This window comes from Triticum urartu, chromosome 4A (genome assembly GCF_056163025.1).
Source record: "Triticum urartu cultivar PI428250 chromosome 4A, HENAU_Tu73, whole genome shotgun sequence".
Taxonomy (NCBI): domain Eukaryota; kingdom Viridiplantae; phylum Streptophyta; class Magnoliopsida; order Poales; family Poaceae; genus Triticum; species Triticum urartu.
This window is the reverse complement of record NC_141876.1, coordinates 380,778,528-380,806,329: the sequence shown is the minus strand read 5'-3', so window position 1 is coordinate 380,806,329 and position 27,802 is coordinate 380,778,528. Positions and strand designations below refer to the sequence as shown.

Below are 27,802 nucleotides of genomic sequence, written 5' to 3'. Positions count from 1 at the left end.
GTATTTTGTAGTGATGATAGCAATAGCAACGGAAAAGTAAATAAGAGAAGAACAATATATGGAAAGCTCGTAGGCAATGGATCGGTGATGGAGAATTATGCCGGATGCGGTTCATCATGTAGCAGTCATAACCTAGGGTGACACAGAACTAGCTCAAGTTCATTAATGTAATGTAGGCATGTATTCCGAATATAGTCATACGTGCTTATGAAAAAGAACTTGCATGACATCTTTTGTCCTACCCTCTCGTGGCAGCGGGGTCCTTACGAAAACTAAAGGATATTAAGGCCTCCTTTTAATAGAGTACCGGAACAAATCATTAACACATAGTGAATACATGAACTCATGAAACTATGGTCATCACCGGTAAGTATCCCGATTATTGTCACTTCTGGGTTAACGGATCATAACACATAATAGGTGACTATAGACTTGCAAGATAGGATCAAGAACACTCATATATTGATGAAAACATAATAGGTTCAGATATGAAATCATGGCACTCAGGCCCTAGTGACAAGCATTAAGCATAGCAAAGTCATAGCAACATCAATCTCAAAACATAGTGGATACTAGGGATCAAACCCTAACAAAACTAACTCGATTACATGATAGATCCCATCCAACCCATCACCGTCCAGCAAGCCTACGATGGAATTACTCACGCACGGCGGTGAGCATCATGAAATTGGTGATGGAGGATGGTTGATGATGACGATGGCGACGGATTCCCCTCTCCGGAGCCCCGAACGGACTCCAGATCAGCCCTCCCGAGAGGTTTTAGGGCTTGGCGGCGGCTCCGTATCGTATAACGCGATGAATTCTTCTCTCTGATTTTTATCCCCGAAACACAATATATGGAGTTGGAGTTGGAGTCGGAGAGGCATCATGGGGCCCACGAGGTAGGGGGGCGCGCCCTAGGGGGGGCAGGCGCGCCCTAGGGGGGGCAGGCGCGCCCCCACCCTCGTGGATAGGTTGTGGGCCCCCCTGGCCTTCATCTTTTGCAGGTATTTTTTTATATTTTCCAAAAAGTTGCTCCGTGAAGTTTCAGGTCATTCCGAGAACGTTTGTTTCTGCATATAAATAACACCATGGTAATTCTGCTGAAAACAGCGTCAGTCCGGGTTAGTTCCATTCAAATCATGCAAGTTAGAGTCCAAAACAAGGGCAAAAGTGTTTGGAAAAGTAGATATGACGGAGACGTATCATAGGGCGCGCCCCTGACCCTCGTGGCCAGGAGCCAGCTCCTCCTGCTGTGTTCTCAGTGCCAAATATTCTCAAATATTCCAGAAAAAATCATATTTAAATTTTAGGGCATTTGGAGAACTTTTATTCTCGGGGTTTTTTTATATTGCATGGATAAATCAGATAACAGACAGAAAAATACTATGTTTATTCTATTTAAAATAATAGAAAATAAGAGGAGGGTACAGAAGGTTGTGCCTTCTAGTTTCATCCATCTCATGCTCATCAAAAGGAATCCACTAACAAGGTTGATCAAGTCTTGTTAACGAACTCATTCTGAATAACATGGAACCAGAGAAATTTCGAATAAGACTATGTTACCTCAACGGGGATATGCACATCCCCAATAATAAGAATATCATATTTCTTCTTGACAGTAGGAAGAGGAAATTTAAAACCTCCAAATATAATCGATGGAATTTTTCCAATAGAGTTGATACTATGAACTTGTGGTTGTTTCCTCGGAAAGTGTACCGTATGCTCATTACCATTAACATGAAAAGTGACATTGCCTTTAGTGCAATCAATAACAGCCCCTGCAGTATACAAAAAGGGTCTTCCAAGAATAATAGACATACTATTGTCCTCGGGAATATCAAGAATAATAAAGTCCGTTAAAATAGTAACGATTGCAACTACAACAGGCACATCCTCACAAATACCGACAGGTATAGCAGTTGATTTATCAGCCATTTACAAAGATATTTCAGTAGGTGTCAACTTATTCAAATCAAGTCTACGATATAAAGAGAGGGGCATAACACTAACACCGGCTCCAAGATCACATAAAGCAGTTTTAACATAGTTTATTTTAATGGAGCATGGTATAGTTGGTACACCGGGATCTCCAACTTTCTTTGTTCACCCTTAAAAGTATAATTAGCAAGCATAGTGGAAATTTCAGCTTCTGGTATCTTTCTTTTATTTGTAACAATATCTTTCATATACTTAGCATAAGGATTCATTTTGAGCATATCAGTTAATCGCATACGCAAAAAGATAGGTCTGATCATTTTAGCGAAGCGCTCAAAATCCTCATCATCCTTTTTCTTGGATGGTTTGGGAGGAAAAGGCATGGGTATCTGAACCCAAGGCTCTCTTTCCTTAACGGGTTTCCTAGCAACAAAGTCTTTCTTATCATAACGTTGATTCTTTGATTGTGGGTTATCAAGATCAACAGTAGGTTCAATTTCTATATCATTATCATTACTAGGTTGAGCATCATCATGAACATTATCATTAACATTATCAGTAGTTTCAGGTTCATTACGAGATTATGTTTTAGCATCAGAGATAGAAATATCATTTGGATTCTTAGGTGTTTTAGTAATAGGTTCACTAGAAGCATGCAAAGTCCTATCATTTTTCTTTTTCTTCCTATTAGAAGGACTAGGTGCATCCATATTATTTCTCTGAGAATCTTGCTCAATTCTCTTAGGGTGTCCTTCAGGATACAGAGGTTCCAGAGTCATTCTACCAGTTCTAGTAGCCACTCTAACAGCATAATCATTATTCTTACTATTCAATTCATTGAGCAAATCATTTTGAGCTTTAAGTACTTGTTCTACTTGAGTGGTAACCATAGAAGCATGTTTACTAATAAGTTTAAGTTCACCTTTGACATTAGCCATATAATCACCCAAGTGTTCAAGCATATTTGAATTGTATTTCAATTGTCTACCAAAATAAGCATTGAAGTCTTCTTGCTTAACCATGAATTTATCAAACTCATCTAAGCATGGACTAGCAAACTTGGTAAATGGGATTTCAGCTTTATCATATCTATAGAGAGAATTTACCTTTACTACATGTGTCGGGTTATCAGGACCATGAGTTTCTTCAATAGGTGAAGGATTAAGATCATATGTTTCTTCATCAGGCGGTAAATTAAGACCGTGTATTTCTGCAACAGGAGGTAAATTCTTAACATCTTCAGCTTTAATACCTTTTTCTTTCATAGATTTCTTTGCCTCTTGCATATCTCCAGGACTGAGAAATAGAACACCTCTTTTCTTTGGAGTTGGTTTAGGAATAGGCTCAGGAAGTGCCCAATTATTTTCATTTGTCAACATATTATTCAATAGAATTTCAGCTTCATCCGACATTCTTTCCCTGAAAACAGAACCAGCACAACTATCCAGGTAATCTCTGGAGGCATCGGTTAGCCCATTATAAAAGATATCAAGTATTTCATTTTTCTTAAGAGGATGATCAGACAAAGCATTAAGTAACTTGAGAAGCCTCCCCCAAGCTTGTGGGAGACTCTTTTCTTCAATTTGCATGAAATTATATATATCCCTTAAAACAGCTTGTTTCTTATGAGCAGGGAAATATTTAGCAGAGAAGTAATAAATCATATCCTGGGACTACGCACACAACCAAGATCAAGAGAATTAAACCATATCTTAGCATCACCCTTTAATGAGAACGGAAATATTTTAAGGATATAAAAGTAACGAGTTCTCTCATCATTGGTGAACAGGGTGGCTATATCATTTAATTTAGTAAGATGTGCCACAACAGTTTCAGATTCATAGCCATGAAAAGGATCAGATTCACCCAAAGTAATTATATCAGGATCAACAAAGAATTCATAATCCTTATCAGTAACAAAGATACGTGAAGTAGCAAAAGCAGGGTCAGGTTTCATCCTAACATTTAGAGATTGCTTATTCCATTTAGCTAATAACATCTTAAGTTCATAACTATCTTTGCAAGCTAAAAGAGCTAAAGAAGCTTCTTTATCAAAAACATAACCCTTAGGAATAACGGGCAAGTCTTCATCATCACTTTCATCAATATTATCAGATTCAACATTTTCATTCTCTCTAACCCTAGCAAGTTGTTCATCAAGAAATTCACCAAGTGGCATAGTAGTATCAAGCATAGAAGTAGTTTCATCATAAGTATCATGCATAGAAGAAGTGGCATCATCAATAACATGCGGCATATCAGAACGAATAGCAGAAGCAGGTTTAGGTGTCGCAAGCTTACTCAAAACAGAAGGTGAATCAAGTGCAGAGCTAGATGGCAGTTCCTTACCTCCCTCGTAGTTGAGGGATAAATCTTGGTTCTTGGATCTTTCAAGTTCTTCATAATGATAAGCAGATATAAATCCCAAGTGACTCAAAGAATAGAGCTATGCTCCCCGGCAACGGCACCCGAAAATAGTCTTTATAACCCACAAGTACAAGAGATCGCAACAATTTTCGAGGGTACATTATTCAACCCAAATTTATTGATTCGACACAAGGGGAGCCAAAGAATATTCTCAAGTATTAGCAGCTGAGTTGTCAATTCAACCACACCCGGAAACTTAATATCTGCAGCAAAGTATTTAGTAGCAAAGCAATATGATAGTAGTGGTAACGGTAGCAAAAGCAAACAGTAGCAAAAGTAATGTTTTTGGTATTTTGTAGTGATTGTAACAATAGCAACGGAAAAGTAATTAAGCGAAGAACAATATATGGAAAGCTCGTAGGCAATGGATCGGTGATGGAGAATTATGCCGGATGCGGTTCATCATGTAACAGTCATAACCTAGGGTGACACAAAACTAGCTCCAATTCATTAATGTAATGTAGGCATGTATTTCGAATATAGTCATACGTGCTTATGGAAAAGAACTTGCATGACATCTTTTGTCCTACCCTCCCGTGGCAGCGGGGTCCTAATGGAAACTAAGGGATACTAAGGCCTCCTTTTAATAGAGTACCAGAACAAAGCATTAGCACATAGTGAATACATGAACTCCTCAAACTATGGTCATCACCGGTAAGTATCCCGATTATTGTCACTTCGGGGTTAACGGATCATAACACATAATAGGTGACTATAGACTTGCTAGACAGGATCAAGAACTCTCATATATTGATGAAAACATAATAGGTTCAGATCTGAAATCATGGCACTCGGGCCCTAGTGACAAGCATTAAGCATAGCAAAGTCATAGCAACATCAATCTCAGAACATAGTGGATACTAGGGATCAAACCCTAACAAAACTAACTCGATTACATGATATATCTCATCCAACCCATTACCGTCCAGCAAGCCTATGATGGAATTACTCACGCACGGCGGTGAGCATCATGAAATTGGTGATGGAGGATGGTTGATGATGACGATGGTGATGCATTCCCCTCTCCGGAGCCCCGAACGGACTCGAGATCAGCCCTCCCGAGAGGTTTTAGGGCTTGGCGGCGGCTCCGTATCATAAAACACGATGAATCCTTCTCTCTGATTTTTTTCTCCCCGAAAGAAAATATATTGAGTTGGAGTTGAGGCCGGAGGAGCTCCAGGGGGCCCACGAGGTAGGGGGCGCGCCCTAGGGGGCAGGCGCGCCCCCACCCTCGTGGACAAGTGGTGGGCCCCCTGGTCTTCATCTTTTGCAAGGATTTTTTATTATTTCCGAATAGATGTTCCATGAAGTTTCAGGTCATTCCGAAAACTTTTGTTTCTGCACATAAATAACACCATAGCAATTCTGCTGAAAACAGCGTCAGTCCGGGTTAGTTCCGTTCAAATCATGCAAGTTAGAGTCCAAAACAAGGGCAAAAGTGTTTGGAGAAGTAGATATGACGGAGACGTATCACACGGACAGCTGCTTCACTGAATGGGAGGCGTGGGAGCGCAGTTTGTTGTGCAAGCTGACCGAGAGGCGTGCAAGTTGTCCTCCAATGCGCAGGCTCATCCGGAAGCGTGTGAGCTGTACGCTGCGCAGGCTCACTCAGCTTTCCTGCAAGAAATGTTCCCTCACCTATTCTATTTTGTGAAGAACAGGGACTCTACTGTGCACTCTATCATTCACATTGAATATCTGGAGGACCTGTTTCACTTGCCTCTAACTGTGCAAGCCTTTCAAGAATTTGAAGCTATGGAAGACATTTGTTTAGCTTTAAGAGAATCTGAATTCCTGGATTGCACTGATACCTAGAGTTATATATGGGGAAATGAACAATTTTCAGTGGCTAAGGCCTATAGAATGATGGTGGGAGTTAAAATAGTGCCCCAGCAATTCAATTGGATTTGGAATAGGTCTTGCCAGCCTAAGCACAAGGTGTTCTTCTGGAGACTTCTTCATGACAGGCTAAACACTAGGAATATTTAAGAAGGAAATCTTTTCATCTGGATAGCTACAACTGTGCTGTAAACAATTGTTAGCAGGAGGAAACACTTCAACATCTCTTTTGGACCTGCCCTTTTGCAGCTCAATGTTGGGAGCTTATTTGTCCCGCCAAACAGGCCAACGTTTCAGTGCTAGAAGATTTTACCGACCTCAGATAGAAATTACATGTGCCCTTCTTCATGGAAATCATCATTTTAGCCTCTTGGGCCATCTGGATTTCAAGGAATAATCTCATCTTTCAAGCCATTCAGCCTAGCCTATAGAGGTGGAAAGCCATCTTCTTGGAGGAGTTCTATTTGCTGAGATTTAGAATTAAGAAGAGCTATGCTAGGGCCTTTTGTTCCTGTCTTGACAACCTTGTCCTATAATTTTTTGGTAGTTAGTTTTACCTTGTTTCTTTTTAATTCTTTGGCTTACCTCAAGCCCTCTGTACTGCTAGACCTTTGTTTGTTTTTGTTTAATATTAAATGAAAAAATTGCAGTGGGGTTTTGCCCTACTGTGTATAGTCAAAAAATTAATGGCGCCCGAGCCGCTGTTTAATACGGGTAGCCTTACTGTTCGCCTCCCATTCCCCTTCCTCCTGCAGACCTCCACCAACACCATGGCGCAGAAGTATCATATGCCAATAGTCTTCCTGTTTGGTGAAGTCGACTCCGAGTAAGAGGAGATAGAAAATAAGGAGGAATGGGGCCTCATGGACATGGCCCTGAACGAGCTGGCCGTAGCAGTTGCTGCCCCCACGCCCGTCCCAGCTCCCATCCCCGCGCCAGCGACCATCCCTGTAGCATTGACGGACTGGTCGCCAAGCACTATCGCAGAGCTGGAAGCCGCGGGCGTCAGTGAGGTCTTCGTGGACCCGCGCGAGCTCGTGTACATGCCAACGCCCGTGCCCGTACGCGCCCCTGCACCCACCGCGGCGCCGGTCCCCGTGAGTTTGTCTGCATCGGCTGCGCCCGTGCCCGTGTCCATGTGCGCGCCCCCCTCAGCGGCATGGGACGCCGCCGTCGACCGCTACCTCGCAGCACCGCGAGTTGCCGTCCTCTGGCGCCCCGCCTGTCGAGCGCGTGACGACATGATGTTTGATTTCCAAGTGAAGAACATTCTGTGGTGCCTTGAAGACTTCAGCAACAGCGTCCCGGAGGACGACAACGACAACGTCGGCGTGGCACGCCGCCTCCGCCGCTACCGGAATTAGTTTTTTGGGTTTAATACTGTATCGCGATCATATGAACATAAATTCGCAGTGTGACGATATGGTTCGAACGAACTTGCGTTTTTCTCTCTGAATGTACAGACTTATCAAACAATTTTCTTTAAAAAACATCAATGGTTTTTAAATGTAAAACACTCATCGCAAACATTTTAGTTAGAACACCCGTATGCAACCGACAGCTTCCCCAGGAAGCCAAGGGAAAATGTGCCAAGCAGGATTTGTGCAGCTCTTGATTGCAAACATTTTTGACATAACACCCGTATGTAAACCGATAGCTTCCCCAATAAGCCATGGGAAAATGTGCCAGGCAGGATTTGTGCAGCTCTTCATCGCAAACATTTTGATAGAACACCCTTATGCAAAGTGAGAGCTATGGTCTTCCCTAGTAAGCCAAGGGAAAATTCACCGCGCAGGATTTGTGCATCTCTTCAACGCAAACAGTTCAAATTGAATACGGTATGCAAAGCAAGACTTCGGTGCTAAGCCAAGCGAAAATCTGGCACGCAGGATTTGGACATCCCTTAAATGCAAACGGTTGTTTTGGAGGACCCGTGTGCAACCACGTACAAACAATTTGTTAAGATTTGTATCTGTGATATTGGGTATATTGCCATTTGTCAAACTAGAAAGATTGTCATATTTTGATCTAGTAACATTGCCATTTGTCAACCTTGTAACACTGCCATTTGTCAAAATATGCAGCTAAAAATCACTAGCACTATCTAATGTTTGCAATTAAAATTCAGTAATTAAGCATAGATTTCATTCATAGATTAAGCAGTCGTTCTTTATACAAACAGTTCAACTCGATAGCTGAACTGACGAAACTTTCCCCCAATTGTTGCCAACCACATACTGAAATAGGTAGTTCAACTATATATACTAGCTAATTTTAAGTACGTTGTACAGTTCCACCACATCTATAGTCAGTTGAACTGAACAAAATAGCCCCTAAATACTACTACTACGGAGGGGATTTGTACTACTTCCGGCAGCCTCTCCTCTGCCGAGCGCACTCAGTAAGAGGAGGAGGAGGAGGATCCTGCCGATGAGCTAGAAAACTGCAATACAATGCCTGCCGCTGCTGCACCTTCAGCGATGCTCACCTGAAACACCCTCTGCCGCTCCAAACGACCCCTTTCGAAGCAGCGGGACTCCTCGTAGATCTCCTAGTTCCTCGCTTCAGCATCGGCGTGTGCTGTGGCCACGATAGCGGTAAGGCTCTTTGCGTGCTCGACGAGGTGCTTCGCCTCCCACAGGAACTCGATGTAGTGCGCAAGGTCGCTGATGCATGTGCGGGCCTCCACCTCCGTCTCCTGCCTTCGGGCGGGGGTGGCGGAGCGGGTGATGACCCTGGCAGTCGACGGTGGGCTTGCGACCACGACAGCCGATGATGGGGTGGCAGCCATGACCACAACCTCCCGCCTTCGGGTCACGATGGCGGAGCAGGTGCTAGCCACGGTGGCCGGCACTAGGGTGGAAGCCACGACGGCCACCTCCCGCCTTCAGGCCGCGACGGCGGAGCGGGCCATGGCCCTGGCTTTTGACGGTGGTGTGGTAGCCACGACGGCAGACGGTGGGGTGGCGGTAACGGCAGCCGGCAACAGCTACTGACGGGTAGCGGCGTCGGAGCATGTGGTGGGTGTTCCACGCACACCCAACAGGGACGCCATACACACTACACTACGCAGGGGATTGCGCCGCCACGGTGTAGCCTCCCAGCGGAGTGGCTGAGCGACAATGACGGACCGGTGCCATTGGCGATTGTGGGAGAAGCAGACGAGATAAGCTGCAGTGAGGGAGGGGAAAATGCCACACAGGAATCGCTGGCTGTGAGGGTTTATATAGCATGATGGTAAGCATTGGGATTTTGGGGGATTTAACTGAGTCAGGCGGGAAGCTTGCACGGGAACCTACGCGGTTGCACGGGAACGGGCTCACCACAGTTTGGCGAAAAGAACGCCCCCGCGCGCTGCTCAAGCTTGCGCCCTAAGCCGTCTACAGCAACTAGGTGAGAAGACGTGCGAGAGGAGGACGAAAGGACATGTACACATATGGTTAATAAAAAAACATCTGCGATTAAATTACCTACTACCCAGCCTGGTTTATAAGTCGTCTATGTATTCTTTAGCCAAATTTTGACTAGAGATTTAACAAATAAAATACGGATACATGTCGCCAAAGATTATATCGTTTGATTCGTATTTGAACATAGTTTCCAATTATATAATTTTTATAACATGCATTAACATTTTGTTGGTTAAATTTCAGGTCAAAATATGGCACAAAATATAAAGGGAACTAATAGACCAAGACGAAGGTAGTAGCACACGGCCGCTCTTACGCAGCGACGCAATTGCCGGCCAGCTTGTAGACGACCATTCCATGTGTGTTCAACTGCTCTATGCGTGTGGTTGCTTGCGGTTGTGGCGGTTGCGGCGTGCTCTGCTTGTGTCCCACCGCGCGCGCTCTGCTCTCGTGTCCCTCCGGGCGCTCTGCCCTCGTCCCTCCATGCGCACTGGCAGTGTTTGGGGCCGGCGCACGATCACGTACATTCGTGCAGCCATTATGCATGCGGTTGCATCGGGCGCGGCGCGGCGATGCAGTTACCCACTGCAAAAACTGCCATGCGGATGCGCCGAGAATCCAGGCCTCCCGACCGCCATTTATTCCAATGACAATTTACCTTCATCTCCCGTGCCACACGCCACAATAAGCACACCCACAATGACACATATAGAGAGGACATCCAGCAGTTCCAATGGCGCTCATCGTGGCTCCAATGGCGCTCCTAGCGGCCGACGGTGAAAACGGGGGGCAGTTCACCACGCATCACGTAGTGGACGCCCACGTGAGGGGAAGGCCCTCTCGGTGGTGTACACGAACAAGCCGGTCTCGATGGAGAGCTCCATCCAAACTATGGAGCAGTTGCTTGCTGAGGACAAGTACCAAGTGGTCGACTTCGACCTCGAGTACACCAGCGGTCATGCCGAGCACGATCAGAAGGTTGCCGTTGCCTAGTTGTGCGTGCGACATTGTAACATCCCAAATTTTCAATTTGGAATCTTATACATAGGTCATTCATGCATATCATATTTTATTGCATTTCATTTCGCGATCCTCAAAATTCTAAGCAACTCAAGGACCCACGGAGAGAGTTGGGGATTTCATCGTTTTCATATTTGAATTTTTCTCACATATCAAAACAAGGGATCATTTTGGTTTTAATTATTTTTCTCTCCAAAAATATTTCTAATTAAAATGTATGAGAGGAGATAATATGACTTCTCCATATAAAGGGGATATTGGAGGAAAAATATTGAAATCAAATAAATTTTCTTTTTGGTCATTTGTTGCTATTTTATTTGAATTAGGAAAAAAATGCGTTTTTCAAATTGCATTAGAGACCCAAATAAATGTTCACTTTGTCCGCAATATTATTAGAGGACCGTGAAAACTTATTTCAGGATTTTTGGACTCCGTTTAGTATTTCTTTCATTTGTTTTTCCTTGTCACAATTTATTAAAAAAATCAGAACCGACCTAACGGGCCGTGTCCGTCTAGGACACTGCGCCCGGGGCCTTTAAAACTAGCCCGAGCCGGCCGCCCCAGCCCACCCCAGCACCGCGCCCCGCCACCAAACCCTAGCCGCCGCAACATTGATCCACGAGCCGCGCCGCCGCCGCCAGCCCTCGCTCGCGCCGCCGCCTTGCACCGTCGCCGCCGCCCGCTATCGCCGGAGCTTCCGCCACCGCTTCGGACCTCACCGTTGACCCCGCCGCCGTTGACCCCGCCGTTGACCGGTCAGTTTTCTTCGATTAACCCTGATTTTTTCTCTTTTTTCAGAAAAACCCTAGATTATTTTTTAGATCGGTTTTGTTCGGTTTTTCTTCGGTTTAGTTAAGTAACGGACGTTCGTCCGTACATTCATTTTAACGAACGCGGTTCGTCAGTTAGCCGCAAACAGCGAACGTTCATTCGTTAGCCTGTTCGTCTCTTTCTAATTTCCAGGGTTTTTCCGCAATTATTTTCGATTGCAATTTCTTCCCTAATCTTCGTTTTAGTTTATCTTTTTCGCTCATTTATCCAAATCAGTTGAAATAAACGCCTAGATCTTCGTCTCGAAGCCCTCTTTCTGTTTAACCAACTTGAACAAGATTTTGGTATTGTAAAATTTGGCTTTAGTTCAGATTAGTAAACGGATCTTGTTTCTTTCATAGTTTGAGTTCTGTTGCTCCGTTCGATTTGATTCTTTTTGCAAACCGGAGTTCTTCAGTTGAACTTTCTAGTTAGATCTTCTTATTTGAGTTTTACCCGTGCATCCTTGCTTTATTGCTTATGTATGCTACTGTTTGTTTGCGATAGAATTCCCGGAGTGCGAAGCGTGCTACTACGAGTCTTTAGGATTTGCGGATCGTCAGCAAGGCAAGTAACACATTGATCATACCCCTTTATTACCCAGTTTTTATGCATTAGCTACAACCCTCAAACATTGCATGAGTAGGATCTCTTAACATGTGGGTTTTGGGAAGTAGATGATGAGGTAGAACCTATTGCCCTTTTATTATCAAACCCTGGGAGTTAGTACTATGTTATGCTTATACTGCTATGCTATGCTCGTAGACGTGGTTTGGGTTTGAGTGTATCCATGACAGATGTGAGAGTTGTTAATTAATAGTTAACTTAAGGTGGCTACTTAAATACACATCTGGGTGGATTGGTTGCGGGCACCAAATCCAGTGTTGTCCTAGGATATCCCGAAGTACCTGTGTGATCATCCTATGGTTCGCCACCCAGGCTCAAAGGGATAATAAGATTATTCATGCTAGAAACTTCCATGTGCAGCCACAAGCTATTATGGGCTCTAGCATAGTTGAGTAGGTTGTATGACCTCTTCCAGTGGTTGGCTAGCAGATGTAGGGGATGTAGGTTGGTACTGTCTACCCAGGGTTAGAGTTAATGCTTCTGAAAGACTGTGTGTCGGTCATCCGTTTCTCAAACACCATGTAGTGCGGGAAATCCAACAGAGGAGATCGAGTCTTGTGGGGAAAAGTGCGCAAACCTCTGCAGAGTGTACAAACTAAGCATGGTTAGCTGTGTCCCCGGTTATGGACATCTCGAGTATCTGGTACTTGAATTATTGATTTGATCTCGTCACTCTAAATAAATTTTGTTGGGATGTTAATGATTACTTTAATGGGGATTGAGTTGACGAACCTTCTCAATGTTTAAACTACCATGATAGTTAAATAAAATATATTACTTTGTTGTAGGGAAAAATAGTCTTTTCGCAAAACATTATAACCATAGAGCCTCCACCAGCCATAATTGCATGTAGTGATAGTATTTATTCTGTTCATTGCTCTACTTTGTTATCATGCCAGCATATTCCATGTGCTAACCCGTTTACGGGCTGCAACGTATCATGTTGCAGACTTTTCAGACGACGAGTAAGGTGCCATAGGTCGTTTGTCATGCACTCAGCTACGCCGTTGGAGTTGATGGACTCACTTTATCTTCCAAGCCTTCCACTGTTATTTTATTTAGATGGCCTTAAGCCATATTTGTTGTAATAAGTTCTCTTTTGAGACATTTGATGTAATAAGTGTGTGATTGCTACTATGTTATAAATCCTTCGAGTACTGTGTGTGCCAGCATTACCGATCCAGGGATGACACTGAAGCACAAAGACTTGACCGTCTGAGGTCGGGTCGCTACAAGATGGTATCAGAGCACATGCTGAATGTAAGACACGACCACTAAGACGAGCCATAGATCACTCTTCTCTACCCATTTCTGACTCCTCTCCATTTTCTACTCCTTAGGATGGCGGACTTAAGGAACAAGTTTACACAGCCGGATGAAGACACACCCTTTGGACGACACTTGAAGGAAGTCACTAGGTATCTGAACATCGGAATACCAAGCTTCACCGGGACCTACACTGCCACTTTACTAGAAGAGGAGCGTTGGATGATTCGGGTTCAAGTTCCAGGAAGGACATTCACGCCAGTCACTGAGCCCATAGAGTTTTCCTTTGATGCACTGACCTGGACTCTAGGAAAGAGCATGGCAGCCCACATCGCCATGGGACACATCGGCGAAGTTTACCACAATGAGCTTAAGGACACTATCTACCAGATATGTGGGCGCCAAGATGAGCAATGGGAGATGATCATCACCATGAAGGACAGGTCCATTGCATCCTTCATCCAGGAGTTAAATCATCACATTCGTCGCTAGGAGAACCAGATGTGCGCAAGCATGATAGATTTGAAGAAGGCGATGACCAGGCTCATAGAGCTAGAAGAGAAACTCAAGTCTACACGTGATGGATATGAGGAGGAAATGACGATACTAGTGGAGATGAATGACGACCTTACAATGAAGCTAGGAGTATTCACGGGAGACCCCGCGCCAGGAGGAGAATACGACGAACCCAAGGAGATTCCTTCTGAAGACTACATCATCATCGATGACACCAACTCCGACCCTGATGGTAGTGACGAAGATTATGAATACGAAGATGGAGCGAATATCATGGAGTCTTCCACCGATCAAAATTTCTAGATGACCACCATATGATTAGTAGTATTCCCCCATGTATATATTAGTAGTCCGAGCACTGTAACGATAGTTAGATCGAATGTATGCCCTTGATTAATTTTGTTTTGGAGTGATATTGAGTGTGTTTGTCTCATGTGCATATGGGTAGTGATTTTTCTCCTTAGACCTCTTTCTATTCTAATCTCTCCCCTCTAAACCCATTAGATGCCTCCGAGACGTGACCCCGGATTTGTCTTCCCACTGGAGCTCACTCAGTTCATCCAGTAGCAGAATACATTGATGAAGTTGCTAGTTCAGAATCAGGGCAACAACAACAATAACAACAACCCACCACCACCACCTCTAGTTGACAACTTAGCCCGTTTTCTAAGGTTACAGTCGCCGGTGTTTTCTAGTAGCACTGAGCCCATAGTTGCGGATGACTGGCTACACAGGATTGGAAGGGAGTTAACCACCGGCCGCCGGTTGCACACATGCTGAGAAGGTGCATTTTGCCGCACACTAATTGGATGGACCCGCAACCGCATGGTGGGAAAATTACACAACCACTTTCCCCATAGCCAATGTTACTTGGGAGCAGTTTTAGCAAGCTTTCCGCACTGCTCATGTCTCAATTGGAGCTATGAGTATGAAGAAGCGTGAGTTTCACAACTTACTCTAGGGCAACCATACTATAGGGCAGTACGTGGAGGAGTTTAGCAAACTAGCTCGTTATGCCCCAAATGACGTGGCCGCTGATGCCGTGAAACATGAGAAGTTTATGGAAGGGCTGAATGAAGAGATGAGCATGCAGTTAATGGTGGCAACATTTAACAACTACCAGGAGTTGGTAGATAAGGCTCTTATGATTGAAGGGAAGCAGCAGCAGATTGAGAGCGGCAAGAGGAAGTATGGGCAATTGAAGTACAATTCAGGAGCTTAGCAGAATCCTCGTTTTACCCCAAACTCGGGAGGATACACCCATAACCATGGAGGCCATACCCACAATGGAGGAAGTTCTCATAATCAAAATGGCCCTAGGAATGGAAATGGGAGTGGAGCAGGCAGCAACCAGAACAGCTCTAACTCAAGCACGCCCGCCAAGAAGGATCTAAGCCACGTCACATGTTTCAAGTGCGGGAAGACTGGACACTACGCCACCGAGTGTTCTAAAACAAAGAATGGAAATGGCAACGGAAGCTCTAGGAAGAAGCCCAACCCTTTTAGCAAGGGACAAGTGAACCACGTGAACATGGAGGAGATTGAAGATCAGCCAGATGCAGTTATCGATAAGTTTTTGGTTAAGTCATTACCGCTCTCATTCTTTTTGATACCTGTGCATCGCATTCATACATTTCAAGGGGATTTGTGGACAAGTTTAAGTTACCCACCTTCGCCCTTAGGACACCTTTGCTAGTGAGCTCACCCAGTGCAGAGTATATGGCCAGCCGATGGTGCAATCAGATACCCTTAACCATTAGCAGCCATGTTTTCCCCTCAGACCTAATAATTTTGGAATCCCAAGGATTGTATGTGATACTGGGGATGGATTGGATATCGAAGTATGGAGGAAACATTGATTGCGCAAGAAAGTCAATTATGCTCACTACCCCGGAGGGAAAAAGGATTAAGTATGTATCTAGGTATACTCCTAAGACTACTCACGTAAATTCCCTCTTGGGAGTTGTTTAGGAGGAAGTGCCTATAGTGAAGGATTTTCCAGATGTATTCCCAGAGAAACTACCAGGCATGCCCCCGGATCGAGACATTTAGTTTTTGATAGAGTTATTGCCAGGCACCGGACCAATATCAAAGAGACCATACCAGATGCCCGCAAATAATCTGGAGGAGATCAAGAAGAAGATTAAGGAGTTATTGGAGAAAGGATACATTTGACGAAGTTCGTCACCATGGGGAGCCCCAGTGCTCTTGGTTGAGAAGAAGGATAAGTCTCTGAGAATGGTTGTTGATTATCGGGCATTGAATGAAGTAACGATCAAGAACAAGTACCCACTGCCGATGATCAATGATTTGTTTGACCAGCTGCAAGGAGCTAAAGTGTTTTCGAAGATTGACCTACGATGAGGATACCACCAGTTGAAGATTCGAGAAAAAGATATACCTAAGACAACTTTCACCACAAGGTACATGCTTTATGAGTATATGGTTATGTCATTTGGATTGACTAATGCCCCTGCCTATTTCATGAGTATGATGAACAAGGTGTTCATGGAGTTCTTGGATAAATTTGTCGTGGTGTTCATTGATGACATTTTGGTGTACTTGAAGAATGAAGAGGAACATAAGGAGCATTTGAGTTTAGTTCTCGAGAAGCTCAGGGAACATCAGTTATATGCCAAGTTCAGCAAGTGTGAGTTTTGGTTGAAGGAAGTTGGATTCCTTGGACATGTTATATCAGGAGAAGGTATAGCAGTAGAGCCTACTAAGGTTCACACAGTCACTGAGTGGTTGGCACCCACCTTAGTTGGAGAGATCCGCAGTTTTCTGGGACTCGCGAGATATTACCGGAGATTCATCAAGAATTTTTCTAAGATTGCAAAGCCCATGACGAAGTTTTTGAAGAAGGACACTAAGTTTAAATGGACAGATGAATGTGAGGCAAGTTTTTAGGAGTTGAAGAAACGTTTGACTACGGCCCAGTGCTGATTCTGCCAGATATACGCAAGGATTTCCAAGTGTATTGCGACGCGTCTCGCCTAGGACTTGGAAGTATACTTATGCAAGACGAAAGAGTTTTGTCATACTCCTCACGCCAACTTCGACCGCATGAGTTGAATTATGCCACACATGGTTTGGCATTAGTAGCCGTAGTGCATGCACTCAAAACCTGGAGACATTTTCTTATTGGAAACCATTGTGATGTGTACATGGATCATAAGAGTTTAAAGTACATTTTCACACAGAAGGAGTTGAATCTCAGGCAAAGGAGATGGTTGGAGCTCATAAAGGATTACGATATGAAGTTGCACTATCATCCAGGCAAGGCCAATGTCGTAGCAGACGCTTTGAGCTGGAAGAGTTACGCCAATACCCTCGTAAGCGGAGAATTGCCAATGGAGGTAGCTGAAGATCTCAGGGAGCTACGCTTGGAGATTGTCCCTAGAGGTTTTGTTGTAGCATTGGAAATTCGGTCGACATTATTGGGAAAAATTCGAGAAGCTCAGAAGGATGACAAGGAAATTGCTGAAATAAAGGAGACAATGAGCAAAGGAAAAGCCAAAGGTTTTCATGAGGATGAGCATGGCACCTTGTGGTTTGAGGACCGTATTTATGTGCCCGATAATGCAGAGATTAGGAAGTTGATACTACAGGCGGCACATGACTCGCCATACTCGATACACCCTGGAAACACCAAGATGTACTTGGATTTGAAGGAGTGTTTCTGGTGGATTGGAATGAAGAAGGACATTGCCGAGTATGTAGCCGTTTGTGATGTATGTCAGAGAGTGAAGGCAGAACATCAGAAGCCAGCAGGATTACTGCAGCCTATGCCGATACCCGAATGGAAGTGGAAAAAGCTTGGCATGGATTTTATCACCGGATTACCCAGGACCCAATCGGGATATGATTCTATCTGGGTAGTAGTGGGCCGCTTGACCAAATTAGCTCACTTTATCCCAGTGAAAACCACCTATACCAGTGCGAAGTTGGCCAAGATATATATGATCAGGATCGTATGTCTGCACGGAGTTCCGAGGACCATCGTATCAGATAGAGGAACACAGTTTACTTCAAAGTTTTGGCACCAGCTGCACCAGACTTTGGGTACCAGGCTAGATTTTAGTACAACTTTTCATCCGCGGACGGATGGACAGACCGAGAGAGTATATCAGATTCTGGAGGACATGTTGAGAGCTTGTGCACTAGATTATGGATCTAGTTGGGATGATAACTTGCCCTACACGGAGTTCTCATAAAACAACAGCTACCAGGCCAGTTTGAAGATGGCACCATTCGAAGCCCTATATGGAAGAAGATGCCGAACACTGTTGATGTGGGATGAAGTTGGAGACCGTCAGTTGTTCGGACCAGATTTGATCAAAGAGTCAGAAGAGAAGGTTAAGCTGATTCGAGATAGACTGAAGGTAGCTCAGTCCAGACAAAAGAGTTATGCCGACTCAAAATGCAAGGAGTTAGTCTATGAAGTCAGAGACAGAGCATATCTCCGTGTGTCACCACTGTGAGGAGTTAAACGTGTTGGAGTTAAGGGAAAGCTAGCCCCGAGATTTGTAGGTCCATACCGAGTTTTGGAATGTATGGGAGATGTAGCCTACAAGTTGGAGTTACCCGAAGGACTGTCAGGAGTTCATGATGTGTTTCACGTTTCCCAGTTGAAGAAGTGCCATGCAGAGACGTCCGATATCCCTCTGAGAGATACAATGCCCCTGGAAGCAATTCAGTTGGACAGTGATTTGACCTATGAGGAGAAACCAGTCAAGATTCTCGAGTTTGCCACCCGAGTTACTCGCAACAAGGTTATAAAGTTTTGCAAAGTTCAGTGGAGCCACCGTATCAAGGATGAAGCCACCTGGGAACGAGAGGATGATCTACGCAAAGACCACCCACACCTATTTTCTAGCCAACCCGAATCTCGAGAACGAGATTCTTCTTAAGGGGGGTAGGTTTGTAACATCCCAAATTTTCAATTTGGAATGTTATACATAGGTCATTCATGCATATCATATTTTATTGCATTTCGTTTTGCGATCCTCAAAATTCTAAGCAACTCAAGGACCCACGGAGAGAGTTGGGGATTTCATCGTTTTCATATTTGAATTTTTCTCAAATATCAAAACAAGTGATCATTTTGGTTTTAATTATTTTTCTCTTCGAAAATATTTCTAATTAAAATATATGAGAGGAGATAATATGACTTCTCCAAAATGAAGGGGATATTGGAGGAAAATATTAAAATCAAATAATTTTTCTTTTTGGTCTTTTGTTGCTATTTTATTTGAATTAGGAAAGAATGCGTTTTTCAAAATTACATTAGAGGCCCAAATAAATGTTCACTTTGTCCGAAATATTATTAGAGGACCATGAAAATTTATTTCAGGAATTTTGGACTCAGTTTAGTATTTGTTTTATTTCTTTTTCTACATCAGGATTTATTTTTTAAAAAAATCCGAACCGTCCTAACGGGCCGTGTCCATCCAGGACACTGTGCCCGGGGCCTTTAAAAAAAGCCCGAGTCGGCCGCCCCAGCCCACCCCAGCGCCACGCCCCGCCACCAAACCCTAGCCGCCGCCGCCTCGATCCGCGAGCTGTGCCGCCGCCACCCCTCGCTCGCGCCGCCGCCCGTCGCCGCCGCGCCGCTGCCTGCCGCGTCGGACCTCGCTATTGACCCCGCCGTTGACCGGTCGGTTTTCTTCGGTTAACCCCAGTTTTTTCTTTTTTTAGAAAACCCTAGATCGGCTTTGTTCGGTTTTTCTTCGGTTTAGTTAAGTAACGGACGTTCGTCCATACGTTTGTTTTAACAAACGCTGCTCGTCAGTTAGCCGCAGACAACGAACGTTCGTTCGTTAGCCTGGTCTCTTTTTGTTTTCCAGGCTTTTTCCACGATTACTTTCGGTCGTGATTTCTGCCCTAATCTTTGTTTTAGTTTATCTTTTCGCTCGTTTATCCAAATCAGGTGAAACAAATGCGTAGATCTTCGTCTTGAAGCCCTCTTTCTATTTAACCAAGTTGAACAAGATTTTGGTACTATAAATTTGACTTTAGTCCAGATTAGTAAACGGATCTTGTTTCTTTCGTAGTTTGAGTTTCGTTGCTCCGTTTGATTTGATTCTTTTTGCAAACTGGAGTTCTTCAGTTGAACTTTCAGGTTGGATCTTCTTATTTGAGTTTTACCCGTGCATCCTTGCTTGATTGCTTATGTATGGTATTGTTTGTTTGCAATAGAATTCCTGGAGTGTTAAGCATGCTACTACGAGTCTTTAGGATTTGCAAATCGTCAGCAAGGCAAGTAACACATTGATCATACCCCTTTATTACCCAGTTTTTATGCATTAGCTACAACCCTCAAACATTGCATGAGTAGGATCTCTTAACATGTGGGTTTTGGGAAGTAGATTTTTTTCGAAAAGGGGCGCTTTATTACTTAAAAGATTTTAAGCATTACACCCAGCCTGTGCATAACTAAGATGCACACAGCCAAATAAGATCCTCTCACACAAAATAAAAATAAAACGGCGAATTACAACAAAACATGTAGGGTCCGTATAACGCCTAATGTGGAGGGGGGGCCAATCCTTAGATCATGCAGCCACCCATGTTGGGTAAAAGTATCCCTCGCCGTAGCCTCCAATCGTGTACACACCTCCATAAACAAGCCCCGATTCTCCACACGTTGCAGAGAGGACCATAAATGAAGTGTCCCGGTACATCTGTAGATAACCTGCAACAGAGAAGTACTTTTATTGTTAAAAACCTCATCATTTCTACATAGCCAAAGCGACCAAATAACGGCAAGCGCTCCCACCCTGAGAAGAGTTCTAAACCTGTGATCAATCCCATGTAACCAGTTGCCAAATACATTAGCAACACTACAGGGAGGATACAAGCCAGAAGCTATTTGGATGACTGACCATATAGAACGAGCCAATTTGCATTGGAAGAATAAATGTTTTATTGTCTCCTCATGGTGACAAAATACACATTGCGGGCTTCCATGCCAATTCCTCTTAATAAGGTTATCTTTAGTAAGAATGACTCCACGACGAAGATACCATGCAAAGATTTTATTCTTCAGAGGTATCTTCATCTTCTAGATCTTCTGGATATTAACAACTGGCACATCAGACTGGATTAACGCTCTATACATAGAATCCACTGAGAATTGTCCATCCCCATGGAGGTTACATCGGAATACATCAGACCCGTGACAATTGCACCATGGACAACCGTTGGAGCAGGATATTCCATGATTGGAGTCTGGGTCCAATTAAGTCTCTTCTGAAGTCACATTTGGCGGAAATGATTCCATTACCGTGGCGATAGTATCACCTTTTTGGCGCACAATGTTGTATAGAGCCGAATATTGTTCCCGGAGTGTGGCATTTCCTAGCCACTTGTCCTCCCATAATCTAATTTCCGAGCCATCCTTAATCGAGAAGGATCCATAGCAGAAGAAACATTTCTTTGTAGCCATTAGACCTGCCCAAAAGTGGGAATCCCCAGGCTTCCAATATACTTGGGATACCGCCTTGGAACCCACATATTTCCTCCTTAGGAGGGTTTGCCATACACCATCTTCCATTAGTAATTTAAACAACCATTTGCCGAGGAGGGCCCTATTCTTAACCTCACGGTCATGAATGCCCAACCTGCCTTGGTCTTTGGGACGACAAACCACACTCCATTTAGCCAGTCGATATTTCTGTCTCTCGCTGTCTCCTTGCCAAAAGAATCTTGATCGGAAGTAATCCAATCTATGTAAAACTCCTTTCGGTAACTGGAAGAAGGAAATCATATATAGTACCATATTACTAAGTACCGAATTTATGAGGACCAATCTTCCAACCAGAGACAGCAGTTTACCTTTCCAACTGCTAAGTCTTTTTTGCAGTCTCTCCTCGACGTGTTTCCATTCAGCATTTGTGAGTCTTCGATAATGTATCGGTATCCCCAAATATGTGATCGGAAACTGACCCAACCCGCATCCGAATAGTTCATCATATAGATGGGCCTCGTCTTGAGCCTCGCCAAAGCAAAACAATTCACTTTTATGAAAATTGATCTTTAGACCCGAGAGTTGCTCGAATGCTGATAAAACCAGTTTCAGATTTCTTGCTTTCTCGAGGTCATGATCCATGAAGAGAATCGTATCATCAGCTTATTGAAGTATAGAGAGACCACCATGAACTAGATGATTTACTACCCCATCAATTTGGCCATCAACCTTAGCACGCTCAATCATGACCGCTAGCATATCCGCCACTATATTGAATAGCATGGGCGATACCGAGTCACCCTGTCACAATCCCTTCTTTGTTTGGAAATAGTGTCCAACGTCATCATTGACCTTAATGGCAACACTACCTCCAGAAAAAAAGCTATGGATCATAGCGCGCCACTCTGCAGAAAATCCTTTCATTCTAAGAGTCTGTTGAAGAAAAGGCCACTTGACTTTGTCATAAGCCTTTTCAAAGTCTATTTTGAGTACCACCCCATTTAACCTTTTCTGGTGTAATTCATGGACTGTTTCATGAAGGATAACAACTCCATCTAGGATGTGTCTGCCATGCATAAAAGCTGTCTGTGAAGGCTGAACTACATGTTCAGCAACCGAATTTAGCCTAATAGTCGCATCCTTCGTGAATATTTTAAAACTAACATTAAGGAGGCAAATAGGTCTATATTGTTGTATCCATTCAACCTCATTAACCTTAGGTAATAAAATAATCTCACCGAAGTTTAAGCGAAACAATTCTAGTTGGCCAGCATGTAGGTCGGTAAACAAAAGTAGGAGTTCCGGTTTGATGACTTCCCAGAATTTATGATAGAACTCAGCGGGAAAACCATCTGGACCTGGAGCTTTGTTATGCTCCATTAGGAAAACCGCCTTTCTAACTTCCTCCTCGGAGTATGGGGCTATTAGAAGGTTGTTTTCCTCATCAGAGACCTGAGGGATGCCATCTGTTCGGGTCTCATCCATCGAGAAGTTTCCTTCCTCTGGGGCTCCGAACATGTTTTTATAATAATTAGTGATATAAGATTTAAGTTGCTCATGCCCCTCAATAACTCCCTCATCCTGTTGTAGGGAATGCATACTTTTCTTCCGGTGTCTGCCATTGGCGACCCAATGGAAATATCTAGTATTCGAATCACCTTTCAGGATAAATTGACAGTTAGAATGTTGGTACCATTTGAGTTCCTCTTCACGCAGTATGTTAGCTATCTGTGCATTCGAATGATTCTTGATCTTGATTTCATGCTCAGATAGAGGTCTAACCTCTACTAAAGCTTCTAATTCATCAACGATAGATGAATGACGAAGCTTCTCCTTTTTGAGGATACCCACCGTATGCCTGGCCCAACCACCAAGGAATTTACGTAATGCACACATTTTGTTATTCCATCTGTGTATTGGGGTAGGCCCGGTGACTGGTTTCTCCCACACCTCCTTGACCATGTCATGGAAGCCATCCCGAAGCATCCACCCAAGTTCGAAATTGAACTTGCGTCTATGTTGTGGTCGTGGCAAACCAGTAGTTAGAAGAATGGGTGTGTGGTCTGATATAGCCTCGATACGAGGTAGAGGGCGAACAGAAACCATAGGAAATTTTGATTCCCAGTTGGTATCCATTAAAACGCGATCTAGTTTCTCATATGTCAGTTCCGGAAGACTGTTCGCCCATGTGAATTGTCTTCCAATCATAGAAACCGCTCGCAAATCTAGACTGTCGATGACAGCATTGAAAAGGAAAGGCCAATGATTATAGAACCTACCGCGACTTTTCTCATTTGGAAATCGAAGCAAGTTGAAATCCCCACCTTTAAGAATGGGATAGGGATTATCTTTCGCCAGATTAACCAATTCACGAAGAAAATCGGCCTTGAACTCATCCTGGGCTGCCCCATACACGGCGACGAGGGTCCATGTGAAGTTGTCAGCCTTGTTGCGAATATGGAGTTTAACGTGAAACTCACCATTCGAACTAACCAAAACATCCATAGTTCCTGTATTTACGCCAAGTAAAATGCCCCCAGAACGACCTCTAGGCGGTCGCGAAAGCCAAGTAAAGTCTATCCCGCCAGAAAGACGGTTAAGCAGACTTACTGAGAAATCATGTCTCCCCGTTTCAGAGATAGCCAAAAAATCTAAATTGTATTCCCTATTACATTCTGCAATGAATAAATGTTTAGCCAAGTCACGAAGACCTCTGCTATTAAAAAACATTCCATTCATGAGGAAACAATAGGAGATTTGGAACACTTTGCCCTCTTATGGGACTTACTATCTTTTTTCGAACGTGCGGTCTTTGATTTATGTCCGGATGTTGTAAGCTCAATCAATGAACTAAGCCCGGGTTCATCTAGACCCACGTCCGAAACCGCCCCTACTAAATGAGAGAGTAGCTGACCATCTGATGTGGCATGCAGCTCCTCCTCATCAGTACGGGGGACATAAGACTTGCTAGAAACACGTGGAGTAACTTTTAATCGGTCATATTCCAAATGTTTCAAAGCATTAGTTGAAATAGAAATCTCCTTCTGATTCTTTCCAATACTAACACCCACATTATTCAACTTAGAAATGATGGTGGTATTGGAAAAGGCTAAAAAGGATTAGGATGACGACATAATACCTCGATTGTCGAGGTTGTGTGCTGCTTTACGCCGCATAGCCTTAGCTAAGGAGTCCTCATCTGTGTCCATAGAACCATCTTCGGCAACCGTACGCCGACAACTTCGGCGTGTAGAAGTCAACCCCAATTGTTGTCGTGGCGCCGACTCTACTGCCGAAGGAGGGGATGATGGTGAAGCAGCAACCCCCTCCCCGAGAGTCTCAACCGCCGACTCTAGCGACGAAGCCGCTGTTAGAAGCGTGTTAGGGACCGGCGTTACCTCGGACGATGGTTGTTGCGAGTGTGTGGCTGCCGACGGAGGGGATGATGGTGGTGTAGAAATCCCCTCTCCAACATCAACCGTCGAAGCCGTGAATGTTGGTGTCGTAGCGGTCGGTGTAGAAGAGGTCGTCGTCGTCGATGATGAAGCAGCTCTGCACGGCTCCACCAGCTCCTGAATAGGGACGGTCGGGCCGGGGACGTGATAACCCACAAGTATAGGGGATCGCAACAGTTTTCGAGGGTAGAGTATTCAGCCCAAATTTATTGATTCGACACAAGGGGACACTACTAGGGAAAACCTTATACACAGAAATTTAGCAGTAGCGCGTGGCAAAAACACTTAGCACTAGCACGCGTGCGAAAACCGCACTACAGACATAGTAGCAGTAGCGCGTGCACATGAAAAAGCGCTACGACTAATATTCCCATTGCCAAAACGATAGGCTACGCATAGCAGTAGCGGCCTTGAGAGAAGCGCGCTACCGCTAGGATATAAGTAGCAGTGCTTATCGCACGGAGAGCGCTACTGCTAATGGAAATAAAATGAAATGAAAAACAAATGGAAAAGTAAATGAAAAATAAAGAAATAGAAAAAGGAGAAAGGAAAAAATAAAATGTAGAGCAAAATAAATGAAAAAGCGAAAAAAGGAGAAAGGCGTAGCAGTAGCATTTGTTCGTAAGAGGCGCTATAGCTAACGTAGCTGCATCGCGTTTCCTAGACCCCCGCTATAGAAACAGAAAAGGAAATAAGAAATATGAAGGGAATTACATAGCTATAGCAGTAGCGCATTTTGTGAAAATCGCTATAGCTAACTTAGCTATAGTGCGTTTCGCGAAAAGCGCTACCGCTAAGTTTGACTTAACCAAAAAACTGTTTCGCCCCGGCCACCACTTCTCCCCCAAATCCCTCGACCCACCCCGCCACCATCTGCCCGATTCGCCGTCGCCCCACTTCGCCGCCATCTCCTGCCGACGTCGACGCCCCCGGAGCCACCAGAGCCGTGCGTCGTCGACGCCACCGGAGCCTCCCCCAACGCCACCGGAGCCGCGCGGCCACATCAACGCCACCGGAGCCGCAGTCGACGCCACCGGATCCTCCCTTGCCACAATTGCCTCCCTCGCCGTCACCGTAGACGCCCCTGCCTCCCTCGCCACCATCGGAGCCATCCTCTGTAAGCCCCCACCCCTCCTCTCTCTCTCTAAATTAGTTAGGTTAATTTAGTTAGGAAAAGAATTTAGTTAGGTTAATTTAGTTAGGAAAAGAATTTAGATAGGGCTTTGACAGAGACGCCCCTGCCTCCCTCGCCGTAGGAAAAAATTGTATATGCTTAACTAGGGCAGTAGGGTTAGGGTTGTAGTGTTTAATTAGAAATGTTAGGAAAGTAAGGTTTAACTAGATGTTAACTAGGGTGGTAGGATTTAGTTTAGAGAAAAAATCAATATAAAAATATAAATTTCTATTAGTGTTGCCAGTCTAGTAGGTTCTTAATTTTTAGTGAATTTTTATTAGGACAAAAATTTAGGACATAATTTGAGTTCTAGGGTTCATCCATCTATATTTGGTTTTTGAATTGAGTTTCAGAGAGCATGAGATTTGTGTAGATTTTCTTGAAGTGTAAAACACTAGGAGATGCCTGAGATTTGTGTAGATTTTCTTGAAGTGTAAAACACTAGGAGATGCAAATTTGAAGTGGTCATGATATATGAAAAATCCTCAGTTGTGTTTGCTCATTGATCATAATCGACATTGAAGTGGTTCGATTGTGCCCAAGTGGCCTTTTGTTGTTTCCAGGGAATGAAGCCGAGTGGCCTATGTTTTGCTGGAATGTTGATTCATTTCCATTCCGGCAAAATTCAGGTTCTCGATTTGTCTACTTTTTAGCAAAGGTCATGCCAAAATTTTCCATGAATTTCGGCATGACTTGTGCTACAAACTAGGACATATCGAGTGCCCGGGATTTGCCGCACCGGGAAGGAGTCAACGTTCCTGCAAAACAATAGGCCTTTTTATGTCATTATTCATTTTATTAGGTCTAGAACTAATTGACTAGATTTAATCGTAGGAAACATGTCTAGCAATGATGAAGGACAGGGTTCTGGTGATTGCGACGACGTCTACCGGGCGGCAGACGAATTTTTTAGCCTTGCCGACATGCAGATCGGTGCTGAGACTAAGACCGGCACTGAGACTCAGACCGGCATCGAGACCGGCGCTGCCTCGGGGAGCGGAGTCGGTGTAGAACCGAAACAAAGAGGCAACGACCTCCTAACAAACTCAGGACTACTAGACTGGTGGTCACAGAGGTGGACGACGACAATTTTGAGCCAAAGGCGCCTGAGGAAGCGTGTCAATGCTACGGTAATCAAATAGGTTGCATCGTACGGACAACCGCCACCATCAACGATGAGAAACTACAGAAGATAGAAAATATGAGGAGCTCCCTCCTAAAGAAGTTTCACCAGATATTCCTGTTCCCGGGCCGGAATGAGAAGGATTATGAAGATCCAAATGAGGACCCGGCAATGAAGAAGATAAACAAACACGCCATGACCAAGTTTAGCGACGTGTTGGCCGCCTGGAAAAATCGAGTGAAAGCAAAGATCATCGACAAGAAGGAACCCTACTCCGAGATTGTAAAGGATAATCCGACAATCACGGAAGAGCAGTTTCAAATATTCAAGGAGGCTTGCAAGGCCGAAGCTGCCAAAAAAAGTCTCAGTACATGAAGGGGCTTCAAGAGAGGAACATTGGGAGCCACCACCTCGGAAGCCGTGGTTACGACGGAAAGAGGTCCAAATGGGCCAAGGAGGACGCGGAAGCCGTGAGTCTGGGCATCCCAGACCCCTTGGCGGATTTCACCGTCCCGCGGGAGTGTGACGTCCTCAGGGCCCGGCACCGTTTACGAGACAAATCCGGTCATTACGGAGTTCATGAGATTGCTGGTAATTTTAGTTTCTGATCAATTCGACTGCACACATTAGTCATATTTGTAAACGATCCTTGTGCCTTTTGCAGAGAGAGCAGCACCGGATTGCGGCCGAAAGCGACTTGCCGTCTGAGGCATTGGCAAGGCCCAA

At 44.3% G+C, this 27,802-nt stretch overlaps 1 protein-coding gene across 1 annotated transcript; it reads right to left on the bottom strand.

Moving 5' to 3' along the window:
* Nucleotides 1-24,443: 24,443 nt before the first annotated feature.
* On the bottom strand, nt 24,444-24,926 carry LOC147975908 (uncharacterized; the record flags this gene model as incomplete). Its single annotated transcript, XM_087520641.1, has 1 exon — nt 24,444-24,926. A coding segment is annotated over one exon (483 nt), but the record flags the coding sequence as incomplete, so codon positions are not given.
* Nucleotides 24,927-27,802: the final 2,876 nt, after the last annotated feature.